A 13,912-nucleotide genomic window follows, 5' to 3' on the forward strand; every position below is an offset into this window, starting at 1 on the left:
GAGTTGCAAATCACTTCAAAAACCTTGGCCTGGCACTCAAAGGGCAATTACTTGTTATGCAGCTGAACACATCTCAGTTTTCCACACTCCACTCCACGCTGCAGGCCTGGATGATAGCAGAGAGCTCCTGCCATAAGATCGTCTGGCGGCAAGACTTTGACGTTAAACGTTCGTGACGGTGTTTCTTTCTCCTGCAGACCCACGGGCATGTCTTCCCCAAAGCCCTCTCCTGCCGGTTCTGTGAGATCTCAGCCGGGACGTATTGCTAACAGCTGTGGTGGGAACACCATCCCCTATAATATCCCAAGTATCACCTCTTCCTGTGTCAACATCACTGCTGGTATCCTCTCTGCATGTGCTCTGTGGGAACAGGCTGATGCACTGGCCAGGGAGAATTAGGGTAAGTTTGTGCCCTCTGGCTTTTCTGCCTTATGTGTTGTCGTTCTGTGTATGTACTTGCTTAAATCTGAACACTCGGTGTAGCAAACGCCAGACCTAAAGCTCAAAGCATGAGATATGTTGAAATAGACAGCTAGGGCATATTGGCAGAGATACTTGATGGTGATATATTGATGAGTGTTCCAATTAAAAGGTTGTCTTGGCATCCTCAAATGTCGAAGAGCTAAGGAATGAGGGTATCAAGTGCAGGAAAGCTGCCACCTTGCTTCATGGTAAGACAGGAAGCAGAGGAGGTTTTTTGCTGTTTGTTTTTCCCTTTGGGGCGCTTAGCTTTTCTGAGTTGGTTCACCTTCTTTAAGAACAGCTTTGTGGCCTGTAGCCTTGTGGTTTAGTTAGATTGTCAAACTTCCAGGTATTTTTGCCTTGCGAACAGTGAAGCCGGCTGCTCTGCGTAACAGAGAAGCTGAGCAGCATTTGAACTCAAGTCCTTGCTGGGCACGTGACCAGTACTTGCCAGCAGCATTTCCTAAAGTTGCTGCTACTTGTCTATTTTACCGTTTTGTTGTTAAAAATGTATTGTTCTGTGGTACAAGCAGTGGTGAATAAGCAAAAGCCCTAGAGTATGTGCAGTTCAGTCTGTAACCTGCCATCCCATGTGGCATTTGCAGTGACATTTTACACAAAACACAAAGTTTTGTGAGCTACTGTGGGCAAAGGGATATATTGCCACGATCTGTTGGCAAACTTGCAAAAGAGAATAAGCACCGTGTGCCTGGCTCAGCTGTTGGAAGGCTGTAAAAACACTCACGCTAATGAGGCAGGTGCTGAAATTCAAACGGCTTTGCAAGTCCCCTTTGAATAAAGAACCTCCAGTGGTTGGCTGTCCTCTGAGCAAATCTGTGCTCACGGCAGCAATACACGTGTAGTGTTTCGGATTCTGTCCTCACAAGGCTGGTAAGAGACTGTCACACAGAAGGAGTGGTGGATGCTGCTGCTAAGCCAGAGGAAGGAGTCTTGGAGGGAAACCTGTGGGAGGGCAGCCTGAGCACAAGCTTGCTTCAGCCAAGGCCGAATTCAAAACCTGCTCTGTGTTGCCGTTGTCATGTAGGGGAATGATGGCTGGGGTAGTCAATACTCCCAAGGGAGTGGATCTGTGCGGTGGAACAGTAAATACTCACGTAGGCCTGGCAAGCTGTACAAATTTTTAAACCTGTTCAGCTGAGAAATCATGATGTCTCCAAGGTCTGAGGATGGATGATGGAAAGGCACCAGTCCCATTTCTGGGCATCGCTCAGGAAGACACTCGAATTTGGCTTGCTTCAAGTCTGGGGGAAGCCTGCGGCGGGGACTGGGCTGTGAACACCCAAACTTTTGCCCACCTACCAGGGAGTCTCGACGTCCTTTTAAAGCCAGCGCTTGGGGAGCCGGTTCAGTGCGTGTACGCGTGTGTGAGTGCGTTCTGCTCTCACGTGCCCTGCCTCGTGTGCTTGTTACGCTTCCCGGCCTTCCGATAGCGCTGGGCTCTCTGCGTCGACAATGTGTTTAACGGGACTTGCCGACGGACAGCGTGACGCTGTTGTTGCTCCTGGCAGCCCCCTCGCCTGTCAAACGTGCCTGCTGTGTGAAACCAACCAAATGTTTTCGCTCTGCCTCCTCTTTTTGAGAGTTTTCTATTGAAATCAGCGCAGCGATGTGGCTCGACGTGCCGAGGCTCAGCAGGCCGTTGGCGGGATGGCGGAGGACTCGGTGCCGGCGGCGCAGCTCCAGGAGCGGCAGGACGCGGAGGATGAGGCGATGGCAGCAGCAGCAGTGGGCCCCATGGCTCTGCTGGCCCCCTTGGCCCTCCGCCCGCTGCTGGTGGTGGACGAGGCCTGGGAGCTGCCGGACCCCAGCCCCGACGTGCGCAGCCTCTTGGTGCGGCTCAGTGAGGAGCTCCTCTGGAGGCACCTGGCCGCCGTCGAGGTGTCGTAGAGCCGGCACATGGCCCTGTACGCCGCCGTGGGGGTGCCGGGCTGGCTGGCGGGGCAGCGCTGCCTGGGGACGGGCCGGGGGCTGCCGTGAGCCGGAGCTGAGAGGCGCAGGCCGCAGCCGTGCCGCAGGGGAGCTGGGGCCGTGCTGGCTGCTGGGGCCTGGCCCCGCTGGGCCTCTGCTGGCGGCAGCGCTCGCCAGGCCCTCGGCAGCACTGGGGTGCTGAGCTGGTGGAGGACACAAAGGGAAGAAGGGACTTTGAGGCGTTCCTGGTGGCTTACTGTGCAGGAGTGAGGACGTGAAAAGGCTCGGCAGGCGTCAGAGGCTGGGGAGGGCGAAGGGGGAGATGGCAGAGGCCGGCAGTGCAGTCGGCATTGGCGGCTGTGGGTCGCAGCCTCTGATTTCTGTATTTCGCTCTGTCGGGAGCTCTGGTGGAAACAGCCCTCTGCCTCCTGAACGGGTTAGCTCGGAACCGGCCTCTGTCCATTCTTTTTTTTCCTTTTCTTCAGGATTGCTAGCTTTGAATTAAGTGATTGCGAGTGATCTGATAATTTATAGTGTTTCTTCTGCTAGTTCAGTCACAGTTTATTCTCAGGAACCTACTGGCTTAATTTTTTTTTTGCTTGTTGACGTTGCATTTTTGAAGTAACTACTAAAAGCTCTTTGTCATGTTCTGAGTTACCTGAAGTGTGTTGGAAGGGGCCAGCACTTTAACTGCGACTCTCAATTTTCTTCACAGACTACCGAAACAAGTAGCTGCAATATTTTGTTTCCGTGTCTTTCAGCTCTGCTGGAGCGTGCGTATATGAAGGAGCAGGTGGAATGTGTTCCATTCGTCTGAGCGAGCCGCTCCTGAAGTTAAGACCAAGAAAGGATCTTGCTGAGGTATCTGAAGGTTGCTTGTGAATTTGCACATAAAGCGTATTGTGCCTCGTCCCCACTCCATACGCACATTTTACGTTTCATAGTGGGATTCGTACACACAGTGACTTACAGATCAGAGAATAGGGGTGGCTTTATTATTACATTTTTGTTCCTTGTGTTGCAACATCGCGGCAACCTTTCAGTTTTATGTTTCTAAATGGGCAGCGCTGAGTAGGAGTCTAAACTCACATGTTTTACTGACTTTGTAAGGGAAAAAACCCAACTCTTTTTTACTCCTAAGTTATCCTCTAATATTAAAAACAAGCAGAGACTGTAAGCGCAATCAGAAAGTGGCTGTAGTTTCATCTTCCAGGTCAAAAGGCCAACAGCAGAAAACAAGGATCTAGGATATGGCTGTAAACATCGCTTGTGTGGCTTCTTGTCCCTCTGTCAGGGCTGCTTGTTTGAGTTTGCTCAAGGTTCAGATTTGCTGAATGAAGAGAAATGCTGCAGGGCGTCGCTCCTATCACAAGCGTCTCCTTCTTTGGTTGTAGAGGGGATCTTCTCTTTAAAGATCTGACTTGATTTTGAGGATGATTTCTCCTTTTTGGAATGTTGCTTGTTACAGTAATGTTCTCCAGCTTGTTCTTGTGGTATGGGAATAGAGGGAATGCGGCTTGACAGACAGAAGTATTATGCTTTTGTGACGCAGAGTGAACATGTGAATGCATGAGAATAAAGTCAGTACCAAGACAAATGGAAAGGAGGAAAATATCTCCAGCGTAATTTTGAAACTATATGCAATGCTTTTCAGTAAATAGCTAATGATTTGCATCGTTTCAGGCACTGTTGCATGAAATGATCCATGCCCTGCTGTTTGTTACTAATAACGAAAAGTTCATGAATATCATGGACCAGAGTTCCGCAAACACATGCGTCGCGTTACTCGCTGGACTGGAGCCAATGTCACAGTAAGCGTAATCCACTTCACCTAAAGTAATAAAGATTTTTTTTCCTGATGAGGTTTTTCCGTATGCCTGGTGGGATAAAGAGCAATATATTTGTTCTTGTTAGGCACTGGTGGCACTGATACAAATTTGCATCCACGTGTGTGCCAGTTCCACAGTGACTTTGTTGGGGATGAGGGTGGGAACAGGTTGAGGCAGAGGTGATGCGTTATCAGTCGTCTCATTTTTCGAGTATACTCTCTGCAAGTATTTTCCTATGAGCTTTTGTTTTAAACTTCAAACAACTTAAGTGATGCCAGGGACAGAATAGCCCCATGGTCAGAATGAGATCTGGGGAAGACCAGTCTGTTTTAGTTAAGATTTGTATCAGTAGAGGCTAATGAGTTGAAGCTATTTAAAAATCATCTGTCTGATAAGGTAAATTAACATTTCAGCTGGAGGAAGAGCACAAAACTGGTGTTGTTTGCAGTACATGCTAAACAGTGTGTCATTTAGGCTGAAACTGCAGACAGGCTTTTAAAGTGGTTTTATTGCCATTCAAACAAGATAGCCAGGACATATTCCTATAGATCCTGTCTTCTTTTTTTTTTGAAGCTTTGTTTTAATAGCATCTAAATGTTGATCAAATTTCACCCAGGTTCAGTCCTTTTAGCTGGTAATGTAAAAATCACAGCAGGAACGGAAGGAATGGTAATATATTTTAAAAAAATACATTGTGGAACTAGTGATACAAAATTAGAACCTTTCTGATTGACTGCCTTTTTTCTTTTTTCTGAAACCTAGATCCATCATAGTTTTTGTGATGAGGTGGATTTGTACGGCCAGCACTGGTGGGGATGCAATGGCCCCTGTCAGAAGAGCAAACCTGACTTTGGATCTATGAAACGCTCAATGAACAGAGCACCCTCTGTGCGAGAGCATTGGTGGGTTGAGCATCAAGAGACGTGTGGAGGTACATTGCCAAAAGTGAAGGAGACGGAGAACTTCTCCAAGAAACCCCAGGGGAAAACCCAGCCAGCAAAACTTCCAAATTCTGACTCGGCTAACAAAGGTGTTTAAAATCATTCTGTTTTTCCTTTGCCAGACTCTTTTTGTCCAAACAGGCCATTGACCAAATACGGATCAACCGCTACATGAGCTTTGTTTAGATATTACTGCAAACATTAATTATAGTATTACTGATATTAATTAATCATGATATTACTGCTATTACTGAAAGAAACTGCCCATTTGATTTGTGCATTTTTAGGTGGCTCCTCAGCTTATTTGTTTGCAAAAGGTTTAGTTTACTACGCTGTTTTCAAGCAGCAGATTTTTTGGGCGAGGCACATAAAGTACTAAACCTGTGATTTCTATATGAAAAAGTTACTAATTTTTCTTACTTTCTTCCCTTCTTGTTTTGCAGGGAAGACGCAAACGCATGATGTGCAAGATCTAATGCCATGCAGGGGAAAAGGATATCGGCTTGGAGGAGGAGACAGTGGACTCTCAGGAAAAAGCACAGATTCCAGCAGCGTTGTTAGAAACAGTGAAGCGCCTGGTTCACAGCATCGTTCAGCAGTGAAGACAATACCAATCCCTAAAAGTGAGATGAAATTTGAAAAGTCACCCCGTAACGGCATCTTCTTTCCACTTTCTGCTGATGATGCCAGTGAGAAAATCAACTTAGCTTCAAAGCATGAGTTTCCTGAACCCTCTGTTGCCAATACAAAAGCTTACAAGCATGGTAGCGAGCCACCTGTTAAAATTGCTCGCGGTGTGGGAGAAAAATCAAACCAAGGCTCTGCAAATGGCAAGAGGGCTGTGCCATTTTATGGCAGGACATCGAAACAGTTTTGTTTTGAGCAGACAACAGCAGCTTAGGCTGCATCTGAGAAAAATGTTAAAGATTTTATCCTCACACGAGTGGGTTACACTAGGTACTGCTTTATTCACAACTCAGAGTTGGGCTATCACCTCAGTGAATGGCCAAGCTGAACTCGCTAGACTAGTTGATATACATTTATTAAACCGATTACATCAACTCTAGAATCTTCACAAGTTTCTAAGCAACCATTCTGTTCCTTTAAGTACGTCATTTATTAAGTTCTTTCTATTCTTCTGTCTTCCTAGAATTCTCCCTCGCTGGTTTCAGGGTCATCTCGGAGTCGTCATCTGTCCTTCATCTTCTTCTGTGAATTCTGTTTGGTACAATCCATACAGTTGTTTTCTAACCCAACTGCAACATACCGATTGTACGGTTTCTTAACGCAGCTGTGTTCACACCATTGAACCTATGTTCTAGTTCTATGATTTTATTCTATTCTATAATCAGTCTTCTTTATAATCCATCTCTAACATTCCCTCCTTTTGTTTTTATTGCATCCCTGCAATTACTAATTACTATATTTCCAAACTTCTTTTTGACACTTCTTAGTGATTGACATTAAACACGTTAGTATACATTGAAAAATCACAAACAGACAAACAACTATTGTTACAACAAAGAATAAGATCACTAAAGCTTTCTTTAGCCAAGTAGCTAGGTTCGGGAACCAAGAGGTTAACCAAGAAACAGCATCAGTGAATCCCCACGAGGTGTCTTTTTGCACTTGTTGCATCTGTTTACCAATTTCCCAAATTTTCTGCACATCAGTAATTAGCTCTCCACTATGATCGGTGTACATACAACAACTTACACTTAAAATGGTGCAGACCCCTCCTTGGGAAGCTAATATCAGATCCAATGCCATCCTATTTTGTATAGTAATTTTCGAGAATTCAGAAACCTCTTTTTGCAAAGTGAGCAGTCCATGTGCTGTGGAATTTGCTAGTTTTTCAGTCTCTCCAGAAATGTTCAGAATTGCTTTTTCCAATTCACTTACCCCTAAAGAAGGCATAAAGCAACGGAGCAAAGAGTGAAATCCTGCAGGTCTTTCTCTCAGGGGATTAAGATTTCTTTTCACACGATTAATATAGGTCCGGTGCCAAGTGTCTTTGGGTAAGACTTCAGGATGTATTTGCAAATCTGAAGTGAGAACTCCAAGAGCACAAATTCCTCTCCAAGCTAGAGGTAAAGCTTTATATGCTGTTGTTCCGCAAAGCCAAAAGATACCTAAATCTGGAGGGGCTTGCCATCTTAACTGCAACCCAGAACTTATTGTGGTTGTGCTTTGGCAGTTTGTCCAATTTCCCACAATTGTGTGATTTTGGCATAGGAATCGATTAGAACACGTAGAAGGATAACGTCTTTGAACACAATGGACTTGGGAATAGTTCCATTGCTTGGGTAATTGAATAGCCCAGATTTGCTCTTTGTAGGTGTCAGTGAATGTAGTATTATACCAATATCGATTCCAATTTACTGCTCTAGGTACAGGAGTACCTATTAGCTGGAACCCCTGATCAACAGTTTTTGGCAACAAGACACAAATCCAGCGTTCGGTTAGATTTAGATTCTTAATAAAGGAATTCGAGTGACACATGCATGTTATTATGCCATTCATTTTCAATCTGTTCTCCGTGGTTTGTTTCCTCCAGACCTTTTAGGCGTCTGCTTAACCATTGAGGGGTTTGCATGCTTCGATATATGGTGGGTCGATTAATCCTAAAGACAGACATCACATTCAAAAGGTTAGTACATGCATAATCATAAATCACAATCCTAAATTCACCATAAAAACGATTGCCTGATATATCGTATCTATGACAGCACCAATCTCCATGGCCATAAATTCCCCACATGTGATGATCGTAGCACCATGTTCCTCTTACCCAGAGGGGGTCTTGTAACTGAATATGATATACAAATAGAGAGAATTTGCCGCTGTCCCAGTCCCAGTACGCATGCAACCATAGGCAGAGGTCCAGGTATCCCATCGACCGTCAAGCAGAGTTTGTACGTTGACGCAGAATTGCAGAGAATCTCCACATAGATTGATAGCGTCTCTCATCTCAGTCTTCGGACAGTCAGACGTAAGAACGAACCGCCCAGAGTCTGTCTGAATTCCTGCAGCTTGGCCCTTAAGTTCGCAAGACAAATTGCTGTACATGACATTAGGGATATTGGCACCGGCATCTTGATAGTGTATTGCTGATCTTACCCAGAATCCGTGGAGACTGCTAACAGGTATTTTACATCGAAAAATTAGCAACACTTGTACCCAATTCATTGCTCTTCAGTATCTTTCCGGACGTGAGAATGATGGATCCAGGTCTCTTTCCCAGCAACCTTAACAGCATAAAAAGAGGTTAATAGTACAGTGTATGACCACTTTGGTTCCAATCTATTTTCCCGATTGTAATTTTTCACATAAACTTTATCTCCTGACTGTATATCATGTAGCTGGACTTCAGGAGATACACCTTGATACCAATGAGCATGATTTCTCATCTGGGAAAAAGAATCCTGGAGGTACAAAAGGTATTGAGTGATTTGCTCATCTCCATCCAAAAGGCTAGCTTTTGCTGGAACAGAAGTTCCTGGAATGGCAAGAATTCTACCAAAAGGTTGTCTTGGAGTGTTTCTGAGATCCCATAAAACTAAGTTCAAAGCTTCTGGCCATTTTAATCCAATTTGTTTACAAACCTTAACTAACTTCTCCTTAATGGTTCTATTCATCCTTTCTACTTGTCCAGAGGACTCTGGATGATATGGGGTGTGTCATTGTTGTCTAATTCCTAAAGCATGATATATGTGAACCAAAATAGCTGCCGTAAAGTGTGCTCCCCTGTCTGAGTCAATTATTTCTGGAACGCCATATCATGGAATTAATTCTTTTAAGAAGATCTTAACTGCTGATTTTGAATCATACTTTCTTGTTGGGAAAGCTTCTACCCATCCAGATAACTGATCTACAGTCACTAACAAGTGTGCATAACCCAGAGTCTTAGGCATCTCAGCATAATCAGTTTGGAGCTTTTGAAAAGGAAAGGTGGCCGGAGGCCTTTTACCTTGTGGCGGGTTAATTCGCAACGTAGCATATTGCTTGAAGAGTTTACAATTCTCACAAACTCTTCGTGCTGCAGCATAAATTCCTGGTGCTGCCCACAGTCTTTGGATTTGGGAGGCTGTGCTCTCCGGTCCTCCATGAGGTTTCTCATGGAACCAACGGGTTAAGGGTAATAAATACCTTGTTGGCAACAGAGGTTTGTTGTTCAAAATCCATTGCTCTCCTTGTCTCTGAGCTCCTAGTCGTTCCCATAAGGATCGTTCATCTTCGGTTAAGGATTCATAGAGTTGGCACACGTCCAGTGGGCTTGTCCATTCTTCCTTCGTTTGCAGTGCAGCCATAAGATGGTTGCAATGCCTAGCAACTGCTCGGGCTGCTTGGTCAGCCAAGTGGTTACCTCTTGAGATGGCATCTTGTTTTCCTGTGTGAGCTTTAATATATATTACCGCTAAAGCTGTCAGCAATTGAATCGCTTCCAGTAAATCTTTTATCTGCTTTCCATGAGCAATCGTTTTTCCTGCTGAAGTTAGAAATCCTCTCTCTTTCCAGAGGGCACCTGTTGCATGACACACTCCAAAAGCGTATTTTGACTCAGTATAAATGCTCACTTTTTTCCCTTTTGCATACCTGGCTCCTTCTGTCAGTGCGACAACTTCCACACCTTGCGCTCCCAGAGACAAAGGTAGAGGTCCAGCAATTAATACCGTTGTGTCTGTCATCACCGCAAAACCCATAGCCCGTCGTCCTTTATCATAATATGATGATCCATCTGTGAAAAGACTCACCTCTGGGTTATCAAGTGGTTGATCTGTTATGTCGTCTTGTGACTTGCTAGTAAATGTTAAAATTTGCATAACAATGTGGCAGGGTTAAGCATGTTGCACCTTTCCAATTTCAAATTGTCAGCTAATAACAATACCAGTTCATAACAATGTGCTCTTTGGGGTGAACAAAATTTCCACCTCATGGGGTACACATACGGTTAGTGCATGTCCTAAAACAATTGACCAAGATTTTTCTACTATCTCAGCTGTAGCTTCAAGTCTTCGAATACAAAACGGAGCTCCTTTTACTACAGGATCTAACGTAGTTGAAAAATAAGCTACTGGTCTTTCATGAGGCCCTAAAGTTTGGACTAAAATTCCTCTGGCTGTTCCCTTTACCTCATCACAATAAAGTTTAAAGGGTTTGGTATAATCAGGGAGTCCTAATGCTGGGGCATTCAATAACGCATTCCGAAAAGCTTTTTCTCTTTCAGATCCCCATGCTACAGGTTCCACCTCCTCATTCCTAGTTGCTTCATGCAACAGTTTTGTTATTTCACTTAATCCAGGGATCCAAGGTGTGCAAAATCCAGCTTGCCCTAAAAATCCCCTTAACTGCTTCTTAGTGGTAGGTCTTGGCAGTTCCTGTATTATTTTAACTCTTTCAGGATCAATTTCTCTTTTTCCCGGACTTAATAAAAATCCCAGGTACTTTACCTTAGTCTGGCAAAACTGCAGTTTGGATGGAGAGACTCGAAGACCCTTCTGCACCAATTGACAACACAAATATTTAGTATCAAGTATACAATTTTCTTTTGTCTTACTCACAAGTAAAAGATCATCCACATATTGTATAAGAACAGGCAAACAGGGAAGATTTAAATCTGGTAAATCATTTCTCAAAATATGAGAGAAAATAGTGGGTGATAAAACCTTGCGGCAATCGTGTCCAGGTTAACTGTTTCCCTTGCCAGGTGAAGGCAGAAATATGTTGGCTTTGTTCTGCTATTGGTATACTAAAAAAGGCTCCTGTTACATCAAGCACAGTGTAATATTGGCCCCAAGGTGGTATTTCAGTTAATATCAAACTCGGGTCTGGAGCAACTGGATGGGGTGCAATGACATGCTCATTAACTGCTCGTAAATCTTGAACAAACCTATATTCAGGGTCTCCGTCGTTGTCCAACCTGTTTTTACTTACAGGTAGAATTGGGGTATTATAAGGGCTCCTACATTCCTTTAGAATTCCCCCTTTTAAGAATTTATCAATTTGTTTACCAATACTAGGAATTGCTTCTGAAACTATTAGATATTGTCGAATAGAAGGAGGTGTCCCTCCTTTTGTTTGGATTACCACAGGTTCAGCTGATTTTAACAGCCCTGCTTCATCTCCAGAAGTGCTCCATAATTCATGAGGAATATCAGAGAGTTCCTCAGGGATCTTTTTTTCCTCCTTTTTATTTTCTGGTATTTTGATTAAAGACATCCCAGTTACTATTAGTTGGATACCAGTTGGAGTTTAAGAGATACAAGTGCCAAATTCTTGCAATAAATCCCGTCCCAGCAAAGACACAGGTGTTTCAGGGGAGATGCCAAACTTTCCCCAAGCCATTTTTCCTCCCAATATCACTGGAAGGGGAAGCGAAAGGGGCAATTTCTTACCTCCCACCACTCCATCTACCTTGATTTTTTTCTCCTGATAATTGCGGAACAAAAAAGCTTAATAACGATATAGTTGCTACCGTATCTACTAGAAGATTGACAAAAGTACCATTTACCTTTGCTGTGATGTGACCGTTATGATCTACCTTAACTCCAACCACTTCCATCAGTTACTGTGAGTGAGGTCTGGGAGGTTTTTCTCCATAGTTTCTAACTTCGACTGCCGAAGTCACTGGTCTCAAGGGGCATGCGCGCTGTATATGACCTGAATTACCACAATGAAAACGTTCAGGAGTGTTAAAATACGGGGAAACAGAGGGAGGAAGACCTCTGCCTCTTTGACCTCTTCCTCTGATTCCTCTGTGGGGAAATCCCTGGCATCTTCCTCTTTGGCTACAATTCTGAGCAATTGCTGCATCGAGCAAGCTGATTTCTCTTTCTTTTTCTTTACGTTCTCTCTTCCTCTCTGCCTTCAGTTTCTCCCCTTCTTGCTTCTGTTGTTCTTCACTCCTTCCATCAAAAACAAAAGTTGCTATGCTCAGAATTTTAGTCAAAGTTTCGCGTTGCCAGCCTGGCATGTGTTTTCGGAAATATTTATCAATGTCAGGAGAAGATTGGTCCACAAACACACTTAGGGCCAACGGTTCCTGCAAATTTTCACAAGCCATTCCCCCATATTTTTAAAGTGTAGCTTTTAGTATTCCCCAATAATCGCTGGGATGTTCATTAGGTTTTTGCCTACATTCCATTACTTTGGTCCAATTTGTGACTCATTCTCCAGTTCGCCAAACTGCTTCAACTATTGTTGAGCAGCAGTTTGATATGCTTGAAGTCCTTCTGTGGTAGTTACAGCCCAGCCTGGATTTTTCTCAGGACATGGATGAAGTCCATTTCCCCTCTGAGCCATTTCCCTGTCTTTTTGTAAAATTTTTTCTCTTTCGTCTGGTTCGAATAGTTCCCGGAGGAGAGTTCTTACATCACTCCAATATGGAAAATAATCATTTATGATGCCAGGTCATAATTGAGCACATTTTTCGGCATCATCTCGGCATTTTTGCTTGCCAAGATACTAAATTTCCTTGTTTCCAAGGTTCATGTCTTACCACGGCTTGGACTGCAAGGACCTCTGGCGGGGCTCCTGGTCCAGCCCTCGGGTTTGGAATGCAATCCAGTTTCACGGGATACATTCCAATCCCTTTTGAGGTAGAATTATCATCGTCTGCCTCCGGAGCAGAGGGAGCAAAGGGAGCAGAGGGTGATAAGCGACCTCCATTGTTATGATTACCTGCAGGTTTCCTTCTTTGCTGGGCCCAATTATACCAAATATACTAGTAATCAATGTCTTGAGTGCCTGCATCCTCTGGAATTATTCATCAAAATTATAACTTGTGTATCTTAAAAGCTCCCCTAGGGGCCACACATCCATAGGTCCACCTCCTCTAGTTCTAGTGAGAAATGGCCATTCCTCCTGACATAATAGTATCAATTTCTTTTTCTGCAAAGTCTGAGACGAAGGTATCTTACTCCAATTTTCAAAAACCTCAGCAAGGGGCGTCCCCCTTTCCACGCTGGGTGTAGTTCCTGTATCAAATACTTCAAGCAAAATTTAAACACGAGAGAAAATCTCAGCAATCAGTCTGAACACCCTCGAGACCGAAAGCTCTCGGACTCACCCAGTCCTTTTGTTTGGCGCCGGCACTTTGAGCGTTGGTCTCGGGTGTTCCCAGAAAGATCCTGAGTATCCGTCTCCTGTGTCAGTGTCAAAATGTGGCATCAGCCGGCTCTCCAGTGCGGGGAGAGGGCGGGGCCGGGGCGGGGCCGTGGGCGGAGCATGTGTTTGGGGTGGGGCGGGGCTTATTCCGGGGCGGGGCAGTTCTGGGGCGGGGGCGGAGCCATGGGCGGGTGCAGAGCTGGGAGGGGCGTGGCCGGGGCCGGGGCGTGAGCAGTGCTGGGAGAGGGGCGGGGCCGGGGGCGGGGCCCCCGCGCCTCGGAGAATTCCTCGCTGCTTGAGGCAGAGCCCCGACGGGCCCGCTGCGGGGGCGGTGTCAGTGACTGCGCTGCTCTGCAGGGCCCCTTCTGCTGCCGGCTGCGGGGAACCTCCAGGGAGAGAGAGAGATCCAGCCGCGACAGTCCGGGCTCGTCTCTCGCACTCCGGGAAGGGACGATGTGACGAGACAGGGCTGCCGCCTTCTCCTCCAGAACGCCCCTGGCGCTCGCTTGGCTTCGTGTGGCCGCAGTGTGGGGAAACACGGCCAGGCGGAGGACTTTCTCATAAACAGGCACTTCTGTGTGAGCCGCCAAAAAGGCCCCAAACCCCCCCACAAAAAGGAAAGGGCAGAATAATCGAGGCCGAACC

General features: G+C 45.3%; 1 protein-coding gene and 1 pseudogene across 4 annotated transcripts; one reads left to right on the forward strand and one right to left on the reverse strand.

Moving 5' to 3' along the window:
• The first annotated feature begins 2,130 nt into the window (after positions 1-2,130).
• Positions 2,131-6,150, forward strand: LOC142360522 (DNA-dependent metalloprotease SPRTN-like; annotated as a pseudogene).
• Positions 6,151-6,772: 622 nt separating this feature from the next.
• Positions 6,773-13,337, reverse strand: LOC142360523 (protein NYNRIN-like). Of its 4 annotated transcripts, XM_075413459.1 has the most exons (4): positions 13,230-13,337; positions 11,673-11,821; positions 10,612-10,659; positions 8,745-9,899 (listed from the first exon to the last, which is right to left on the reverse strand). In XM_075413459.1, the coding sequence occupies exon 4, from the start codon at positions 9,862-9,864 to the stop codon at positions 8,941-8,943; it is 924 nt and encodes a 307-aa protein (XP_075269574.1). In that variant the 5' UTR covers positions 9,865-9,899; positions 10,612-10,659; positions 11,673-11,821; positions 13,230-13,337; the 3' UTR covers positions 8,745-8,940. The 4 variants fall into 4 exon arrangements, with proteins under 4 accessions (XP_075269576.1, XP_075269574.1, XP_075269575.1 ...); XM_075413461.1 differs by adding an exon at positions 6,773-8,409 and having other exon boundaries at positions 9,132-11,821; XM_075413460.1 differs by lacking the exon at positions 10,612-10,659.
• Between the last annotated feature and the right edge of the window lie 575 nt (positions 13,338-13,912).

This window comes from Opisthocomus hoazin, chromosome 2 (assembly GCF_030867145.1).
Source record: "Opisthocomus hoazin isolate bOpiHoa1 chromosome 2, bOpiHoa1.hap1, whole genome shotgun sequence".
Lineage (NCBI taxonomy): Eukaryota > Metazoa > Chordata > Aves > Opisthocomiformes > Opisthocomidae > Opisthocomus > Opisthocomus hoazin.